We start from the raw sequence: 19,161 nt of genomic DNA on the forward strand, positions 1-19,161 counted from the left end.
ACATAGATCTCTTATAAACGAACCGCATAATGAGTAAATTAAAATGTTTAGCTATAGTTTCTATTTTTTTTAATGTTAACAGAGAAACGAGATGTGGATGCAATTCTTTCTCAAACGTTTCAGGTTCAAACTAAAAAACAATTATATTGAATTCATTTTGATTTATTTTTATTGATACAAAAACATTCAATATTGTTCAAATTTGATATCGATGTTCAGATTATGTCGATTTTGTATAACCAAACCCGAAAAGGGGACAAGACAAGGATGGATGGCAAATGAAGAAGGTGTTGGGAGTTTCAGACAAAAATTGTCAAAGACAGTAAATCTCATCCAAAGAAAAGTAAAACAAGATTCAGAGACAGGTCACAAACGGCTTCATCATCTTCATCTTCATCTTCATCTTCATATCTCAAAACCCACGCCTGCCTCTGCTCCGTTCCTCCGCTACATTCACTCTGATCGCTCTTCCATCCATGTTCTGTCCATACACACGGAAACCCAGAGATCATCATGAACTCCGACAAAAAAAAACGACAGAGACGGGTGTTAGAAGATCAGGACAAGTTCGAACTTATATATACCTGTCCATCAAGGGCGGCAATGGCGTCATTGAGTTCGGTCTCGTTGGACATTTTAACAAACCCGAAACCACGTGAACGGCCTGTCTCACGGTCATAAACCACGCGGGCTTCCATGACTTTGCCGTGCTCGCTGAAAACCTGTTCTAGACGAGCATTGTCCACGTCCCATGGTAGGTTCCCTACATAGATCCTGAATGCAGGCTCATACTCACGTGGTGGGCGTTCGGGCCGGGATCCTCTCGGAGCTGCCTTGTTTACTGTCAGATTCCGACCGTTGAATTCCTGTCAGAAGTAAAACCGTGATGAAAACCGCCATCATGGATACTGAAACAGGGTATGATCATATATGTTTTCACAATCCAAATCATACAGAAAGTCCCCAACTTTCTCGTTATTTCCCGAGTATCGGATAAGAAGTGCTGAAGTGAAGCAGTCTTCACAATAAATTCCACAGGCACTCGCAACACAAGCAAAACTCAGAGATCGGTGGCCATAAAATATGAGACTCGCGAATGGAAAGATTACAGAATAAGCAAACGCTGTCATAAGAGAAACTCCGTTTAAAGTTAAAAACCGATAGCAGTTTTACGTTTATGCGATCCACATTATCGAACTTCATCTAACGACGCACGCCAATTGAAAAGATCACTTACATAGCTATGGAGCTTCTCCACAGCTGTCTCGGCTTCTTCTACTGTACTCATTGTTACAAAACCAAACCCACGGCTCTGGTCAGTGTCTCTATTGTATATAACAAGAAACCCCGTTTAAAGTTAAAAACCGATAGCAGTTTTACGTTTATGCGATCCACATTATCGAACTTCATCAAACTAGGCACGCCAATTGAAAAGATCACTTACATAGCTATGGAGCTTCTCCACAGCTGTCTCGGCTTCTTCCACTGTACTCATTGTTACAAAACCAAACCCACGGCTCTGGTCAGTGTCTCTATTGTATATAACCTGCATTCCCAAGATCCAAAGCAAAAATCACCAAATGCATACGCAATACAACATCATTAAGGTTTGAACTAATCAAAATGCCTCAGTAAAGACATGAAAACATCTAAAATAAAGATAAGAACTCAAAACACAAGATTCTGGTCACTGAAACTCATCAAATCCCTCACTAACTAGAAATGCCCAGAAGAATCAGAAGCCAAAGATTACACTTTTTCTCATCCATGAACCCTAATCGGGGCCCCAAACCAACTACTATTGAACCACGCCATTGATGCAAAGCTCAGCTTGTTATAATCTATCAACAAGCACACGAACCAACCAGATGATCACACCAAACCACAACAGATTAAGATTCTCCATTTTCTTAGCTATTCTAATTTCAAGCAATCACCTCAGCAATCTCGACAGTACCAGCTTGCTCAAAGAGCATAGCCAAGCCCTGACTGTCAACGTCGAACGGCAGGTTCCCGACGAACAGCTTAGCCTCCTCCGGCGGCTCCGGGAACCCCTCCTCTTCCTCTCCGCCGGCGCCTTCCTCCTCCGTCACGCCGCCGCCGTCTTCAGCCCCACTCGCATCTCCTTCCCCATCCCAAAACTTCGCCTCCGTCTCGAAACCCTCCTCGTTGTCCTCGACGGCGACGGAGGCGCCACCGATGCTGCCGTCTTCTCCTTCTTCCTCGCCTTGCTGAGCCCAATCCGAGGTCTGGGCAACGGAGGAGATGAGGCGGGAGAAGCTCTTATGGCGGGTTTTGTGGCTCAGAGCGAGGGTAGAGCGAGAGAGAGAGAGGTGAAGTTTGATGGGTTTGGTGGGGGTTGAGAAATTTGGGCATTTGGATCTGGTGAAGATGGAAGGGAGAGAGAAAAGGGTAGACGAGGAAGAATCCGCCATGGGTAAGGGCTTGAAGCTTGAGGTTAATATTGAAGAAGACATTTTTGCAGAGATAGAGATGGAGGAGAAAGAAGAGGAAGATAAGGGTTTTAGAAGAAGAAAGGTCGGAAAAAGGATAAGGAAGCAGAGAGAGAGAGAGAGAGAGAGAGAGAGAGAGAGAGAGAACTGTTTGATAAAAAAAAAATCAAATGGGATGAAATATGTTTGGTTGGTTGAGACTCCAAACAAAACATTATATTATATCAAAGTATTCGTACGTCAAAATAATGACTTGTTAGTTTTTAAACTAATTCAGAATTAACAGTTGCAGAGATTAGGTGTTAAATTAAACGACCAATCTAAATATTTAAAAAAAGTTAAATCTAACAACAAAAATATAATACATATAATATATAACTATAGTTAAGATACTTATAAAGTATAATATGTATAAGTTTTACAATTTTACAACATAATTAAAATAAGTCGAGGTTTAAAATTTTATATAATATTTTTGACAAAATTTTTTTATATAATATAATTAAAATATAGAGATAAAATTATAAATTTGTAATTCTTCGGATATATCCGTTAGATAATTATTCATCTTATAATTTTATATCTAAATCCAAATTCGAATTTCGATTTTTTTTTAACTTTATACCCGATCTCATTTTATTAAATATTCGATAATCGAATTTTGGATATCCAATTTAATCGATTATATATATATTTTAAAAAAGGGAATAGCCGAATAGGCATTGTTATCATATTGGGCTTTGTAGGTCTACGTTGTTGGAGATGGGCTCTCCTCCGTGAGGCCGAAATTGAATTTTCATCATCTTTAACTTTTATACATTTATGGTTATTGTTTTGCAATCCGCATTAGAAAAATATCATTTTATTATTCATATTTTTTTACAAAACCCCACACGGACTACAACTATATTTTTCAGTGGTTAAGAAAATTTAATCAAAAGCTTTAATCCTTAAACTGTGAAAATCATAATTAGGATGATTAGAGCCTTAATTAATACCACGTAAATTTACACTAAAACAATTTAGTATTTTCCATACTTTTTATTCTACTCCGTAATAACCCTCATCGTATTGTGCAGACTAAAAATAAAATATAAATTTTAAATAATTTTATTCATATTTTTAAATTAAATATAATATAGTTTGTTTTTTAAAAAAAAATTAAAGTGTAAAGACAATCGAATATTTTATTTGTTTTTCTAAAAATTGATTGTGAATAATTTTCGGTTATATTTTCATGGACTAGTATTGATCCCGCGATGTACGGATTATTTTTTTATATTAAACAAATTTTTATTAAATTTATTGATATGATTGTTATAAAAAAAATGATATCAAAATTTTATTTGGTACAGAAAATATATTAACAAAATTAAATTATTATAAAATTATTATTAATTATTATATTATTTATGTAAATAAGTTATATACCATTGCTATGATAACTCGGATTTAAAAAATATATATGGACCGACCGGTTCAGAGGTCTAGACCGACCGATCCAGACTGTCGGCAAGAACAGATGAACATAGCGACCTAGACCGACCGATTCAGACGCAGACCGATCACTCTAGACACTGGAAAGTCGGAAAGATCGCGATTTTTGGTCGAAATCCGATGCCAATCTTCGACCAAAATCCCCATTTTTCAACCCTAGGACCCTAAGACGCAATAATATTGGTCTGAGTCTGGATTTTAGTCACAAATCCGCCAAAAATCCGAGTTCTACTTAATCATTCCCCCTCTTCATTCTTCTTCAACTTCAAACCCGAAAATCTCTCTCAAATATGAAGTATTAACCCTCTTCCTAGTTCCCATAGAGCACGAGGAGCATCACCAAGTTTTCCATTCATCACCCAACGCACAAGGTTAACCCGAGATGAGCGAATTCGAGTTTAAATCGGAAGTCTGTGGTCATGGGGTTTGGGTTTTTGTGTGATTTGTGCGAAATTGATGCTTGATTTGTTTTCTACATGAAATTATATGAGTTTTGGTGAATTACCCATAGCAAATCGAGCGTGTTTGTGTGATTTTCATGAGATCCGAGACGTAGACCAACCGATCTAGGGGTTAGACCGACCGGTCTAGGGCTGTAGAAGAAACCGCGAAGTCCAGAGGTTGAAGACGACGCCCAGACCGACCGGTCTAGACGAACCACACCGAAACTGAGAGAACGAACAACCGAATCCTAGACCTATCGGTCTAGACTCTAGACCGATCGGTCTGGACGAAAATTAGTCCGGTCGAGATCCAAAAAGAAAAAGAGTAATGGAACGCTGAAAATAAACCGCGCGAGGGACCCGACTCAATATAGTTAGATCGGACCACACGTAGTTTGAACCCAAAATGGATAATAGGTAAGTTTAAAAACCCCGAAATGAACCGAACTGGTTATCTGGACGGACCGGGACCAGATAGGTCAAATCGGAGGTACAACTCGGTAATTTAACCGGATAGACCGAAAAGAGATATATAAATATTTATAAGAAGAATTAAAAGACTACGCAAGCGGAAATGCATGTATAGTAAATAAACTATATAAATGTGTGTGATTGGAGTAGCTGCCATAACGTTAATGTAATTCAAAAGGGTTCATATTAATGTTTAGCGCGTGATTGTAGAAATGGACGTTTGTGATTCAATGGATGATGTTTGCGAGATTGCGTCCCATTTATAGGCTATCCGATCCGGGTCGAATGCCACGCATATGGGATATGATTATGAATGTAGCGATGACATAATCGCGCCAACGTCCGAACGATAGAACGATTATAGGCATCCCGATGACTTGCATAGATAGCCGATCGTAGTTGATATTATTGCATGACGAAGAAAATAAGGTTCTTGGTAACCGCGCCAACATTTTCGCTAGCGACGGAGCGAATTCCGGGATATGATTATCTCAAGGATGAGGCATTACACATGCCTAAGATTTCAGTAGATTGGTGTCTCCCGAAGAGGTGGTACAGACTTACTCTGCCAAGTTCGGACACGAACCTGACAAGTATTTCCGCGACAGATGGTCGGCGAGGGGGAGTTGCAGCGACCGGCTCTCCCGTTATAGTCGATGGCGTGGTTGTAGCCGATGTCTGGTGAACTCCGGCATTGAGAGGTGACATCAATGTTGGAGTGAGGTGACACGTCTAATATCGAGAGGTGACATCGATGTTAGGGTGGGGCGATGTGTTCGGGCGGAAAAAATTATAATTATGTCGGATCCGAGTGATGGTGGAGTAGATGGATTCCGAGGAGAGATGTGGTTGTGCTATGCACATGGGGAGTATATATATTACCTATGCATGGGGCGCGTAGAGACTATTTGACGGACTCTGTTTTGCGACTTGTCGTACGGATTTGATTGTGATTGGTGACATGATTCTCATGATGTCATGTTTTCGATTCCTATCTATTAGATTATTGGCATATATATATATATATATATTGCTTTCCCAGATTCCATGAGAATAGAACTTTGGGTTACGCCCGAGTTCACTCTCTAAACAATTAGTTTAGAATGTTGTGTTCAGGTCGTGAGCAGCAGTAGCCGCGGATCGGACATCGGAGACCTGGACAGCTAACCACTACCGATCATGTATAATTACGTACTATGATACACTAATATTCTGGGGAACAGTTTTGTGCTATATCGGTGGTAGATTTTACGGTTTATAATAATGTTATACTACCACTCGACTATGTATAATTATAACTGAAAATAATGTGTTATATATATATATATATATGCATGAATGTTTACCTTTCGATAACTATGAAAAAGAAAAGTTTTAAATTTCCGCTAAATTTTGGGATTGAGTTTTTATTTTAATTGTCCATGTGATACAACTCTAATGCGAGATACGGGTTATAAGTGTCACAGGTACGATTCAGGCTTCTTCCCGTCCGCCTTGCTCTTGGGATCGACACCAGAAGAAATATATATATATATATATAGATAGAGGCATACATGATATCTTTGATTAATAATCTGATGTTAATTGACTCTTTGCACTTTGCGATTCATGTACGCAAAAATACATGGCATTCTCCTATTATTTATTTGAGAATTGATTATTCTGTTGACTAAAAAAATGTTTCATATTCTAGAAAAAAAAAAGTAACTGTATTTTTATTAATGGTTTTGACGATGAAGGTGTACGTGTATGTTATAGTGTACCTTTTTATATATAAGATTTCAATTTTGACTTTGATTATTAGAATTACAATAAGAAGAATATTTAAAAAATATAGATTATCCCGTTAATTACATATTTTATGTTTTATTAAATTTTATATTATACAAAAATATCTGACATATTTAATAAAGAAAAAACAAACATATTACTCGATCGTAATTTCAATAATTATAAATCAAATATAATTATATATTCCGTGTTTGGGTGAACATCGTATTATATATATATATCGATATATTTAATTAAAAAATAGATTGGAAATATATATAACATGATATAATACTATTATTATAAAAGTAAAAAAGAATGTGAGATAGGATGAAATATAGAATTAACATGTTTAATTAACAACATATATTGGAAAGTATAAATAAAAGTTAAAAAGAATAGGATGAAATATAGATTAATGCAATGTCTTGAATTTGAAATAGATTGGACACGTATGCTCTTGCTCTCAAAGTGAAATCTAAAAGTATTTTCATCAAGTTCAATGTAAAAAAGGTCTAATGTAGTAAATTCACCTATCAATTAATAACAAATATTTTAATTATATCTTTTTATATTAATTTTCTGAATAAAAATTTAATTTTTTTAAAAATCAACGATACTTTTATATATATAAAGATATATATATATATATATATATCCAAACTGCAAATCTTTTTTTATTATAATGAATAACATCGAATATTTTACCACTTAAAAGATAAAAGTTAAACCTTTACAAAATTCAATTCGATTACTATTTTACTAATTTTATTCCATTCCTAAAATTCATCACACAATTTCACTCTTGCATTATTCTGTAGATAAATCATCTTTGGAAACTTTTTGGGACTTTATTCATAAAAGAGGTATCCAATACACGTGAACAACACGCGCATCTACACGCGTGGGAATGCTGCAGAACCGGACCACACTATTACATTTTATTTTATTTTTCGACGAGAGTCTTTTTTGGGTTCTCTCTTTTTTTTTTCCCACAAAAGTGAAAAAACTAACTGAAACCGCCGAATTTTATCTGAAATGAACCAAACACCAAACTCCCTCTCTCCTCTCTCTTCTCTCTCTCTCTAACTGGTTGGGGTCTGTGTCCGAAGTCAGACACCTCTGCAGAAACCTCTGCTGCTAATACAAAAACATGTCTCTGAATAATTCAATTAAATCTCTCTCTCTCTCTCTCCACCATACACAATGCTCTCCTTTGTTTCTTATCACCACTCACCATTCAATGCCATTTACCACTTTCCTACCCAGTTCCTACTTCTTATTCCATCTCCTCCTGGTTCCGGGACCGATCAAAGCACCGGTTCGTCGCCTGCTCTGCTTCTCTCGTCCCTTAGGGTTTCTGATTTCTGGGGGGGGGTTTATTTAGGGCTATTGTATACTCAGCATTGCACGCCGCTCCCTTCGATTTTAAAAACCTCGTTAATCTCGAATCTTGGCGTTTGGAATTTCAAGTTTGTCGTTTCTTATTCCCCCTTTGTTTTTATTTGCTTATTTTAAAGCCAAATCGGCTCTCTTCTTTAAAAAAAAAAATGTCCATAGCTTCCCTGGGTCTCTGTTTTTGAGCTCTGTGACTATATTCGATATTTTAGTATTTAGTATTTTGTTTTGTGTTTGTTTCTTCCTGCACCCATGTGTTCCGAATGCTGTTACAAGCCACATTTTCAATAAATCTCTTGTTTGTCTTTGATTTTTGTATCTGGGTGTTGGAGTTTGGTGTGCTTCATTCATTTTTTTTTCCTCGCGATAAGATAAAGGTGACTTCATATTCATGTTTCCGACGCTAGATTTCATCTTCTGTTCACCTTTTCATTGCTTTTGCTGACGTTTTCGCAGTGTATTTCGGCTTGAGATCCAGTTGCTTTTCTTTAATGACAGATTTGGTGCAGCGTTGCGGCTCTTATAGCTGAATCAATTCTGTTTACTGGTAAAAAAAAGTTTGCAACTTTGGGTGATTCTCTTATGTTTGGCGCTTGAATGATCCTGATAAATAGTAAATCTTGTGTGGTCGGTGCCGCTATCAAGCCGTTGTTGATTGGATGTTGTGTCTGATGTTAGAGTGTTGCTGTCTGATGCAGACAAAGCTCCGGTCTGAAGTTTGACTGACTTAAGCTCTCTAGAATGGGGGAAACCGGGAGGCATTCTGTTGATGTTCCGATCACGAGAACACTGGTCGCTCTCAGAAGGGTTAGGTCGTTGAGGGACCCGAGTACGAATTCCATGAGCAAGTTTGCTTCTTTGGTTGATACCGACAAATGGGAAACCGGTCTGAGCAATGGTATCTTGTTGCAGTTTGCGAGTAATGACGAAGAAAGTGCTCGGGCAAGGGTAGAGGAGAAAGGGAATGGTTGTGGTATTGACAAGTTGAAAAATTGGATTGAAAATGCGGGTTTTCCTTCCGAGGCCGGGCAGTTTTCGGGCGGGGAAGAAAGTGCTCGGGCAAGTAGATCGCCTGGTGAGAGATTTCACAATGATTTAACGAGTAAAGGTAGGGAACTGGTATGTGTTAGTCCCGTCGAGGATGTTGATTCATCTGCTAGTGTAAATGCTTTTTCATCACATACCGAAACCCGAGAAGATGTTTCAGAACGAAGAGATCGAAACTGTTATCGAGTCCCCTCTATGAGTCACAGTTCCATGGACGAAGACATAAACATGGTTGATCAATGTAGTCGCGGATGCGGGATGACGAATTGTTGGTCAAGAACTCCTAGGTATAGGGGATCCAACCATTCTTCTGATGTAGAAGATTGCCCGTTATTATCCGGAAACACAGATGAATCTCCGTTATACAGAAACAAGCTCGGGAAACGTGGAAGCAAAGGAGTGATTCCGTGTCTCGAACTGCCAAGAAGCCTGAGTCAGAAGTTCAGACCGAAAACGTTCGGTGAATTGGTCGGGCAGGAGGTAGCGGTAAAATGTCTCTTAAGCACCATTTTCAGAGGTAGGATTTCTGCGGTTTACCTCTTTCACGGTCCTCGGGGAACTGGTAAAACATCTACTTCTCGGATATTCGCCGCCGCTTTGAACTGTATTTCACCGACCAGTCATAGTAGACCGTGTGGTTTGTGCAGAGAATGTAATTTGTTCATCTCAGGAAGGAGCAGGGACATGAAAGAAATGGATTCGGGTAAATTAAATCGGCCTGACTCGCTCAGATCTCTCATCAAAAGTGCGCATCTTCCTCCCGTTTCGTCGAGATTCAAGATTTTCGTCATCGACGAATGTCAAATGCTGTGTCAAGAAACATGGGCGGCTCTTTTCAACAGTTTGGAGCGCTTCTCTCGGCACGTGATCTTTATACTCGTCACTTCGGAATTAGAAAACTTGCCATGGAACGTCGTCTCGCGGTCTCAGAAGTATCATTTCCCGAAAGTGAAAGACGGTGATATATCGAACAAGCTGGCGAAGATCTGTCTGGACGAGGGCATTGATTTCGATCAGGGTGCGCTTGACTTCATTGCTTCGAAATCTGATGGTTCTCTTAGAGATGCCGAGATTATGCTCGATCAGCTCAGCTTGCTCAGTAAAAGAATCACGATATCCTCGGCTTACGAGCTTGTGAGTTACACATTTTCTTCATATCATTACCCCTTGTAAATCTCGGAACATTTAACGACGAGGAACACGACCTTTGCTTTGCGTTTTCCGCCACAGGTTGGAGTTGTTTCTGACGAAGAACTGCTCGAACTGCTTGATCTTGCCTTGTCTTCCGACACTTCAAATACCGTGATAAGAGCGAGGGAGCTGATGAGGTCGAAGATTGATCCGATGCAGCTTATTTCTCAGCTCGCTAGTCTCATTATGGACATCATCGCTGAAAAGTGCCGAGAAAGCAGTTCGGAAGCCAGACATCGGTTTCTTACAAGGCATTCATGTAAGAACAAGAGAGAGTATCTCTACAACTGTCTGAAAAACTAGTTTACCCATTATGTTGACTGAACCTAATACTTGGAGGGATTTTGTGTTGTAGCTGAAGAAGAAATGCAGAAACTGAGTCATGCACTGAAGATCCTGTCTGATGCTGAGAAGAATCTGAAAGCATCTAAAAACCAGACGACATGGCTTACCGTCGCGCTTCTGCAGCTCAGCAATTCGGATTCTTCTTCCATCACGATGAACGAGTTCGGGCTCGGATCGTGTTTAAGAAGCCAAAAAAGTAAAGTTCATTACAAGAAATGAAAAATATTGTTGATGTTTTTTTCTCCCTTCTGATTGCTGTGACTGAAACTGAAATTCCCGTGCCTAGACACCAACTTACGTAGCACATCGTCGTCAGAAGAAGGTGAAAGCTCGAGGCAACTTGCTCGGTGTACGGAGATTTATAACGGTACGCTGGAATCCGCGTGGAGACGGGTCACGGAGTTGTGCCGTTCTGATTCGTTGAAGAGTTTTTTGTGGAAGCGAGGGAAGTTAACTTCACTTACCATTGACAGAGGTATCTGCTTCCGATGTTTCTTTTTTAGTTTCACATCTCTAATGATTGTTTTTCTCGCACTTTGAGTGTCGGGATCCTGTCCCGTGCTTAAGGAGCCCGGGAATTCTTGAACGATATTCGAGACTCGTTCAAATGTCCTAAACTTTTCTGGTACCCTTGTTGAATGTGCGACCTCTCCGCCATGGCGGCTCCAAAACAACGATTTGGGATTCAATCAGTATGTCCTAACGGGAGGGGTCAAAAGTTCAGTTTTTGGTTCGGTTTTTTAGAAAATCTATATCCATTCGGTTTTATGCTAGATTTTGTTGGGTTCGGGTTTAGGTTTTAATGATAAAATTCTTGATTTTTTAAAGAAATTTACGGTTTTTTCGATTCTTTATGCACGGCCATCACAGCAAAGTGTAATTTTTTTTTTATTTTTTTTTACCAATGTGGTTTGATGATATACCAAATCTTTTATATCCATTTTGGGTTTTCCTTTTTTCGGTATTTTCAAGATCTCACGTACTAAGCCATCCGAAATTTTCAGGTATGGCAATTGCTGAACTGGAATTCTACACCCCTCGACATGTATCACGAGTGGAAAGGTCGTGGAAAGCGATTGCAGACTCGTTCCAATCCGTATTAGGACGCAACGTCGAGATCTCTGTAAACCTCGTCGTATCCGGGGGTTCTCTGCCTAAGAACGCGAAAGCCGGAAATCTTCTCTTCAGGTTTTTCAGTTGCTCTCGCAGAATAATGCAGAAATCCTCTCTGTCAACTAGAAGTGACTCCGAACATTCCGATTCTGCATCCGAAAAGCTTACAGTTCCCGATGCACGCACTTCCACGTTCTCGACGTGTTTTGAGGCCGAGAAAATCGGGAAGACGGTGAATGCCCTTAGAAGCAGCGAAGGGAACGTATTAAGCTTCGGAAGAACGGAATTTCGGGCTCCAAGTCATCGCGAACGTTCAGCCGAGACTTCTTCTCGGATGAAGGAGTGCAATGGGAAATATCATACTCACATGGACGTTCAGGAAATGCCACAGAGCGAACATGGGTACGTCGATATATACAAAATCTAATACATATCTTCTCTATATATGTATATATATATATATATATATATTTGAACATTTTCAAGAAATGATTCATTGCAACTGTCATTACAAGAAGAACGCCGCACATGTGAAATGTTGTAATAGCTACTGAGGGTGTTCGTTCTTTTCGTTGGGCAGACAGCAAAGGGAGGAGGACTCTGATGCGCTTTGTTGGAGGACTCCGCTGAGCAAGGTAACAGATTCTGTCAACATAACGAACTCGTGTGGACGTTTCGGTTCGGCAATGTAGTCCTAAACCATACCGAACCGATTGATTGGTTTTTGGTTTGGTTTGCCTGATTGGTTTAGACCGAAATGTATAAAAGAGAACCGGTCAGTAAAAATAGAAAGGTATTTGTTTGTGAGAATATGTAATTGAACCCGGCCTGATCAGAATAGGACAGAACCGAACCGAGTCGTAATAGAAACAATATGTATGGTTGCGAGATTAAGATCATTGCAAACCGATAGCAAAATCTGTTGATTTGGGCCTCCGCAAGCACTCGAATTCATCAGCTACCTGTAATGATGTCTGGACTTTTTCTAATGTGGGTTTTGAAGGGTGGAAGCCAAACACATCAGAACCGGAGTTCAAGGCTGATTGGTCGTGTCCTTCCCTGCACTTCCACTGGTTAAATGTCGGTTAAAAGCTTTTCATTTCATTTTTTGTGAAACATATACCCTGTAACCCTGCATTGTCCCAAGACAGAACATGTACAGTACAACTGCCAGCAGGTTCAGTTAGCCTCCCAAGTGATATTATTAATGTAGTCTAATATTGGACATGGATCGGTTATCCGAGGTTTTTGATTATCCGAAACCCGAGTCTTTCGGATTATCATTCGGGCAGGTATTTGTTAAAGTGCTCCAAATGTTTGGGTATTTGCGGTTACCCGGCCGGTGAGAGCGAGGGTGAGATTGAAAAGGTTAGACTGAGTCCGAGGAGGGCGAAGCGAGGAAAGAGAGAGTGGGGAGGGGGTGAAGGGACGTATACGAGACGAGGTTGAGGCATCAAAGGCAAGTAGATAAGGGTTTTTAATCATCTTATATCCGAACTCGAACCCGAGTATTAGGTGATGAATGGAAAGAGGTTTTCGAAGTTTTTAGATTTTAAAAACTGAAAAAACTTACAATCAAGTTTTTTAAAATTTAGTTTTACTAAAAACCCAAAAATCTACTTTATGGAAAAAATAAACTAAAAATTAAAAGTCACAATTTTTTATATTTATAAATTTATGAAATCCAAAATCCAAAAATCAAAAACTAAAACTAAAAACAAAAAATAAAAACCAATATCATTCAAGACCTTAGCATTTTTTGTTCGTTGAATCCGAATTCGCTCTATTGATTGATGGATATCTTAAAATTGGATACCGATCGGATACCAATTTTTTAGATTTATTTGCAAAGCCTTGGTCTAAACCCTCCACTAATTACGTAATTAGGAAGATAGTGAAGGAACTGCTCTTCTCAAATGGTCATGGAATGATTTGGACCATGGATTAAGACTGTTTGATTTGAGTTTTAAGACATTAATCACAATCGCGAGTCGTTTTGGTTCTCCCTCTCTGCTACGTGGTTGTGGATTTATAAGCGTTGTGACGCGCTTTCCGTGCGAGAAGGTTCCGAAAGCATTTTATTGGCCATTTCCATGGCGTCTTCGTCTCTCGCTCCTCAGTATCTGTACCCTTCCCTTCCACTTTCTCACCCTTTTCACCGCGCAAAACCATACCTGTATCTCCGCTCGAAATCCTCTCTGAAACCCTTGTCTCTCACGGCGGCTCCTCCGTCGTCGTCTTCCATTTTCCTCCCTTTCTTTGACGACCCTCAACTACCTGAGGCCCACGAAGCTGACAATTCCAGCGAACATGGCGGAGAAAGTGAGGAAGAAGAAGAAGAAGAGGAAGAAGAATTCAAAGACCCAATTCTTAGATTCTTCAAGTCACGAACTTCCGCCGAGACGGCGCAAACACCAGACCCATTTCAAGAGGGCAGATTCTCTCTCCAGAAGAATCGCAGAACTTCGTGGCACTTGGCTTCGGACATGCTCGACGAAGAACCAGAAACTGAATCCGAACCAGGTGATTCACTCTCAGAGGCAAACGAACGAACACCTGGTGAGCAACCCGTTGCTGGAGAAATTCTGGCCATTGCCCGGGATTTGTCGAAGAATCAAACACTGGGAGAGATGTTGTCTGGCTTCGAAGGGCGTGTGAGTCAGAGGGATTGCATAGAGGCTTTGCTCTTGATGGGTCAATGTGGTTTTGTGAAGAGCTGCTTGTATTTCTACGAGTGGATGCGTCTGCAGAACCCATCTCTCGTCACGGCTCGTGCTTGCTCTGTTCTCTTTCCGTTGCTCGGACGAGAAGGAATGGCTGATGAGATTTTGATTCTGTTGCGTAACTTGCCGGACAAGAAAGAGTTCATGGACGTTCGTGTCTACAATTCAGCCATTTCTGGACTTGCAGCCTGTGAAAGGTACATACTTTTCTCTGCAAACAGTGGAAGTGGTCTCATGCTTGGTCGTGTTTTCCGAGCTAGATTCGAAATAGTGGAATGTTTGGTAGGTTTTTGAACGATCTGAACCTGGTTTTGTTGTTGAATTTGGTGTTTTTTGAATCGTACAAGTTATTTTGCAGTGAAAGATTTGGTTTTTCATATTGCCTTGCTTGTCTAACTAGTGCTGAATTTTGTATAGATATGATGATGCTTGGAAAGTATATGAAGCCATGGAAACGATCAATCTGCGTGAGGATCATGTCACATGTGCTGTAATGATCACAGTCATGAGGAAATCCGGACGGAGTGCCAAAGAAACGTGGGAGATGTTTGAGAAGATGAGCCGGAAAGGCGTGGAGTGGAGCGAAGAGATATTTGGCGCCCTCGTAAAATCGTTTTGCGACGAAGGGCTGAAAGAAGAAGCTCTTATCGTCCAAACCGAAATGGAGAAGAAAGGTGTTCGTTCGAATACGATTGTGTACAATACTTTAATGGATGCTTACAACAAATCCGGCCAAATCGAAGAAGTAGAAGGTCTTTTCGCCGAGATGAAAGCTAAAGGCTTGAAGGCCACAGATGCGACTTACAATATTCTTATGGATGCTTACGCGAGAAGAATGCAGCCTGACGTCGTGGAGAAACTTCTCCGGGAAATGGAAGGTTCGGGTTTAGAGCCGAACGCTAAATCATACACGTGTTTGATTAGCGCATATGGGAGGCGGAAGAATATGAGTGATATGGCTGCCGATGCCTTCTTGCGGATGAAGAAGGTCTGTGTAAAGCCTACTTCACATTCTTATACAGCACTTATTCATGCTTATTCGGTCAGCGGGTGGCACCAGAAAGCTTATGCTTCCTTCGAGGATATGCAAAGAGAAGGGATTAAACCGTCGATTGAGACATACACGGCTCTTCTTGATGCGTTCAGACGATGTGGCGACACGGAGAAATTGATGGAGATTTGGAAAATCATGATGCGGGAAAAAGTCGGGGGGACACGGGTAACGTTCAATACCCTTCTCGATGGGTTTGCCAAGCAAGGCCACTACATTGAAGCGAGAGATGTCGTTTCGGAATTCGGGAGAATGGGTTTGCCTCCGACTATAATGACGTACAATATGCTGATGAACGCGTATGCCCGAGGAGGACAGCATGGTAAGTTGCCTCAGCTGTTGAAGGAGATGTTGGCTCTTAATCTAAAACCTGATTCCATAACATACTCCACGATGATCTACGCATATGTTCGTGTCCGAGACTTCAGGAGGGCGTTCTTTTACCACAAAATGATGGTGAAGAACGGCCAAGTCCCTGATGCGAGGTCATATGAGAAACTCAGGGCGATTCTCGAAGAGAAGGCCAAGACCAAGAACAGAAAGGATCGGAGCGCGATACTCGGAATTATCAACAGCAAATTCGGTCGGGTAAAAGCTAAGAAGAAGGGGAAGAAGGACGAGTTCTGGAAGGACAGGAGGAACAGACCTAGAGCTCTCAACTTTTCTCGTAAAACCGAGACGAATCATCGATCTTGAAGATCTTTCTTCATCGATGACCCGCAAACCGCGAACGTACAGGTCGTTCTCTCGTCGGTTTTACTGGTTTTGACACCCGAAAACTCGTTCGATCTTCTGCTGAGATGGAAGCAGGGAAAAACCGCTGAGTTGTGGTTGCCAGGGTTTTGCCTGTATGTAACTTCTGTTGGCTTGGATCTGTTCCAAGATGTTCATGTTAAATTGTACGTAATTTTAAAAAGCGATATCATTAAGATTTTGAAATTTGTATTTTATTGAAAAGGTTTTAAGTGGGCCATTATAAAAAATACTATATATTTGCTATTTTAATTTTAATCCATATCTATTTTCTACTATATTCATATGACCAAAATGATAATATAGTCATAATATGATCAAATAATAGTTAAATTGGTTTTAACGTTAAAATTATATTTATCGCATCAATTCATCATAATCACATCTTCTATATCACGTTAATCACGTGATTAAATCATTATAAAATTAACGTTAAACTATCATGTAATCATATTATCATTTATATTATCATTTTCAGAACAATGATAGAATAGAATCAACTGAAATCAAAATAAAAATTTTGATAGAATGTGGTTTTAAATAGACATATTTGTCTTTTCTAAAATTTCACCAATTCATCATCACTATTTATAATAATATTACAAAACATTTACCTACTCTTTACAATTTACAATTTTGATCAAGTTATCAAGTTCAATTTTATATTAAAATATTATAGTTATCTTAAATTACATTTTTTTTAAATGTCAAATGCAACTCAAAAATTACAGTATCATATTTATTACGAATTATTACAAACAAACAAACATAAAGTTAGAAATCCGATTTTTATGGCGTGTGATGAATATTAGATGATTTCATGGTGTCTAAAAGCATACATATATTTTTTTTTATAAAATGTGATTGAATTAATACCAAAGAAAAACAAATGTCATAATATTTACAAATTAGAAATAACTCTAAACAGAAATCTCATTCTCATGAACAGATGGGTAAAATTACATTCTCCTAGATGAAGTAATACGATATCACTGCTGTAATAGTTTGTTTTCTATCGCGTCCGGATTGTGGAGAGAGATTATCTTGTTCATCATAGTTCGGTCGACCTTGAGTCTTGTCTGGTGGATAGTAAGGTGTCTGTTTCTATGAATGCGAGAGTTACTTTCCATTCAAATGGTGTATGTGATAGCTTGTGTGAGTAACTTCTTCATCGTAATCTCGGCTCGGTTCGTAGATTGGTTGGTCCAATCCAAAAAATATCGGACCCAAGTGATATTATTAATGTAGTCTAATATTGGACATGGATCGGTTATCCGAGGTTTTTGATTATCCGAAACCCGAGTCTTTCGGATTATCATTCGGGCAGGTATTTGTTAAAGTGCTCCAAATGTTTGGGTATTTGCGGTTACCCGGCCGGTGAGAGCGAGGGTGAGATTGAAAAGGTTAGACTGAGTCCGAGGAGGGCGAAGCGAGGAAAGAGAGAGTGGGGAGGGGGTGAAGGGACGTATACGAGACGAGGTTGAGGCATCAAAGGCAAGTAGATAAGGGTTTTTAATCATCTTATATCCGAACTCGAACCCGAGTATTAGGTGATGAATGGAAAGAGGTTTTCGAAGTTTTTAGATTTTAAAAACTGAAAAAACTTACAATCAAGTTTTTTAAAATTTAGTTTTACTAAAAACCCACTTTATGGAAAAAATAAACTAAAAATTAAAAGTCACAATTTTTTATATTTATAAATTTATGAAATCCAAAATCCAAAAATCAAAAACTAAAACTAAAAACAAAAAATAAAAACCAATATCATTCAAGACCTTAGCATTTTTTGTTCGTTGAATCCGAATTCGCTCTATTGATTGATGGATATCTTAAAATTGGATACCGATCGGATACCAATTTTTTAGATTTATTTGCAAAGCCTTGGTCTAAACCCTCCACTAATTACGTAATTAGGAAGATAGTGAAGGAACTGCTCTTCTCAAATGGTCATGGAATGATTTGGACCATGGATTAAGACTGTTTGATTTGAGTTTTAAGACATTAATCACAATCGCGAGTCGTTTTGGTTCTCCCTCTCTGCTACGTGGTTGTGGATTTATAAGCGTTGTGACGCGCTTTCCGTGCGAGAAGGTTCCGAAAGCATTTTATTGGCCATTTCCATGGCGTCTTCGTCTCTCGCTCCTCAGTATCTGTACCCTTCCCTTCCACTTTCTCACCCTTTTCACCGCGCAAAACCATACCTGTATCTCCGCTCGAAATCCTCTCTGAAACCCTTGTCTCTCACGGCGGCTCCTCCGTCGTCGTCTTCCATTTTCCTCCCTTTCTTTGACGACCCTCAACTACCTGAGGCCCACGAAGCTGACAATTCCAGCGAACATGGCGGAGAAAGTGAGGAAGAAGAAGAAGAAGAGGAAGAAGAATTCAAAGACCCAATTCTTAGATTCTTCAAGTCACGAACTTCCGCCGAGACGGCGCAAACACCAGACCCATTTCAAGAGGGCAGATTCTCTCTCCAGAAGAATCGCAGAACTTCGTGGCACTTGGCTTCGGACATGCTCGACGAAGAACCAGAAACTGAATCCGAACCAGGTGATTCACTCTCAGAGGCAAACGAACGAACACCTGGTGAGCAACCCGTTGCTGGAGAAATTCTGGCCATTGCCCGGGATTTGTCGAAGAATCAAACACTGGGAGAGATGTTGTCTGGCTTCGAAGGGCGTGTGAGTCAGAGGGATTGCATAGAGGCTTTGCTCTTGATGGGTCAATGTGGTTTTGTGAAGAGCTGCTTGTATTTCTACGAGTGGATGCGTCTGCAGAACCCATCTCTCGTCACGGCTCGTGCTTGCTCAACACCTTGGAGAAGTGAAAAAGGAGATTTGGAGACCTAGGAAACTTGGAGAAGAAGAAGACCACCATTGAAGACCATCTTGAGCTTCTCTTTTCCC

The 19,161-nt window shown here is 39.8% G+C and overlaps 3 protein-coding genes across 7 annotated transcripts in view; 2 read left to right on the forward strand and 1 right to left on the reverse strand.

Annotated features, from left to right (window-relative positions):
* Positions 1 to 208: 208 nt before the first annotated feature.
* On the reverse strand, positions 209 to 2,553 carry LOC104824998 (RNA-binding protein CP31B, chloroplastic). The gene is made up of 4 exons (XM_010557215.2): positions 1,938 to 2,553; positions 1,445 to 1,546; positions 585 to 866; positions 209 to 481 (listed from the first exon to the last, which is right to left on the reverse strand). The coding sequence occupies exons 1-4, from the start codon at positions 2,475 to 2,477 to the stop codon at positions 413 to 415; spliced, it is 993 nt and encodes a 330-aa protein (XP_010555517.1). The 5' UTR covers positions 2,478 to 2,553; the 3' UTR covers positions 209 to 412.
* Positions 2,554 to 7,695: 5,142 nt separating this feature from the next.
* LOC104825000 (protein STICHEL-like 2) lies at positions 7,696 to 12,955 on the forward strand. Of its 5 annotated transcripts, none has more exons than XM_010557219.2 (9): positions 7,696 to 7,955; positions 8,489 to 8,579; positions 8,731 to 10,213; positions 10,310 to 10,529; positions 10,626 to 10,811; positions 10,902 to 11,090; positions 11,620 to 12,130; positions 12,309 to 12,363; positions 12,732 to 12,955. In XM_010557219.2, the coding sequence occupies exons 3-9, from the start codon at positions 8,774 to 8,776 to the stop codon at positions 12,804 to 12,806; spliced, it is 2,676 nt and encodes an 891-aa protein (XP_010555521.1). In that variant the 5' UTR covers positions 7,696 to 7,955; positions 8,489 to 8,579; positions 8,731 to 8,773; the 3' UTR covers positions 12,807 to 12,955. The 5 variants fall into 5 exon arrangements, with proteins under 5 accessions (XP_010555521.1, XP_010555524.1, XP_010555522.1 ...); XM_010557222.2 differs by having other exon boundaries at positions 8,531 to 8,579; XM_010557221.2 differs by lacking the exon at positions 7,696 to 7,955 and adding an exon at positions 7,966 to 8,409.
* A 623-nt stretch (positions 12,956 to 13,578) lies between these two features.
* LOC104824999 (pentatricopeptide repeat-containing protein At5g50280, chloroplastic) overlaps positions 13,579 to 19,161 on the forward strand; it is a 7,294-nt gene continuing 1,711 nt past the window's right edge. Inside the window, exons 1-2 of the mRNA XM_010557217.1 lie at positions 13,579 to 14,648; positions 14,869 to 15,824. Of these exons, the coding sequence (XP_010555519.1) occupies positions 13,822 to 14,648; positions 14,869 to 15,824 (1,783 nt within the window). The 5' untranslated portion in view covers positions 13,579 to 13,821. The remainder of the gene's footprint in view (positions 14,649 to 14,868; positions 15,825 to 19,161) is intronic.

Source organism: Tarenaya hassleriana, unplaced genomic scaffold, assembly GCF_000463585.1.
Source record: "Tarenaya hassleriana unplaced genomic scaffold, ASM46358v1 Cleome42, whole genome shotgun sequence".
Taxonomy (NCBI): Eukaryota; Viridiplantae; Streptophyta; class Magnoliopsida; order Brassicales; family Cleomaceae; genus Tarenaya; species Tarenaya hassleriana.

Bases quoted from the DNA above. Each gene is read 5' to 3' on its own strand.
- LOC104824998 (XM_010557215.2), bottom strand. From the start codon at position 2,477: ATGTCTTCTTCAATATTAACCTCAAGCTTCAAGCCCTTACCCATGGCG. The intron at 1,547-1,937 runs GTGATTGCTTGA...TTGGGAATGCAG, and splicing joins GTACTGTCGAGATTGCTGAG to GTTATATACAATAGAGACAC. The intron at 482-584 runs GTATATATAAGT...GTGTATGGACAG, and splicing joins TTGCCGCCCTTGATGGACAG to AACATGGATGGAAGAGCGAT.
- LOC104825000 (XM_010557219.2), top strand. From the start codon at position 8,774: ATGGGGGAAACCGGGAGGCATTCTGTTGATGTTCCGATCACGAGAACA. The intron at 10,530-10,625 runs GTAAGAACAAGA...TTTGTGTTGTAG, and splicing joins GTTTCTTACAAGGCATTCAT to CTGAAGAAGAAATGCAGAAA. The intron at 10,812-10,901 runs GTAAAGTTCATT...TCCCGTGCCTAG, and splicing joins GTGTTTAAGAAGCCAAAAAA to ACACCAACTTACGTAGCACA.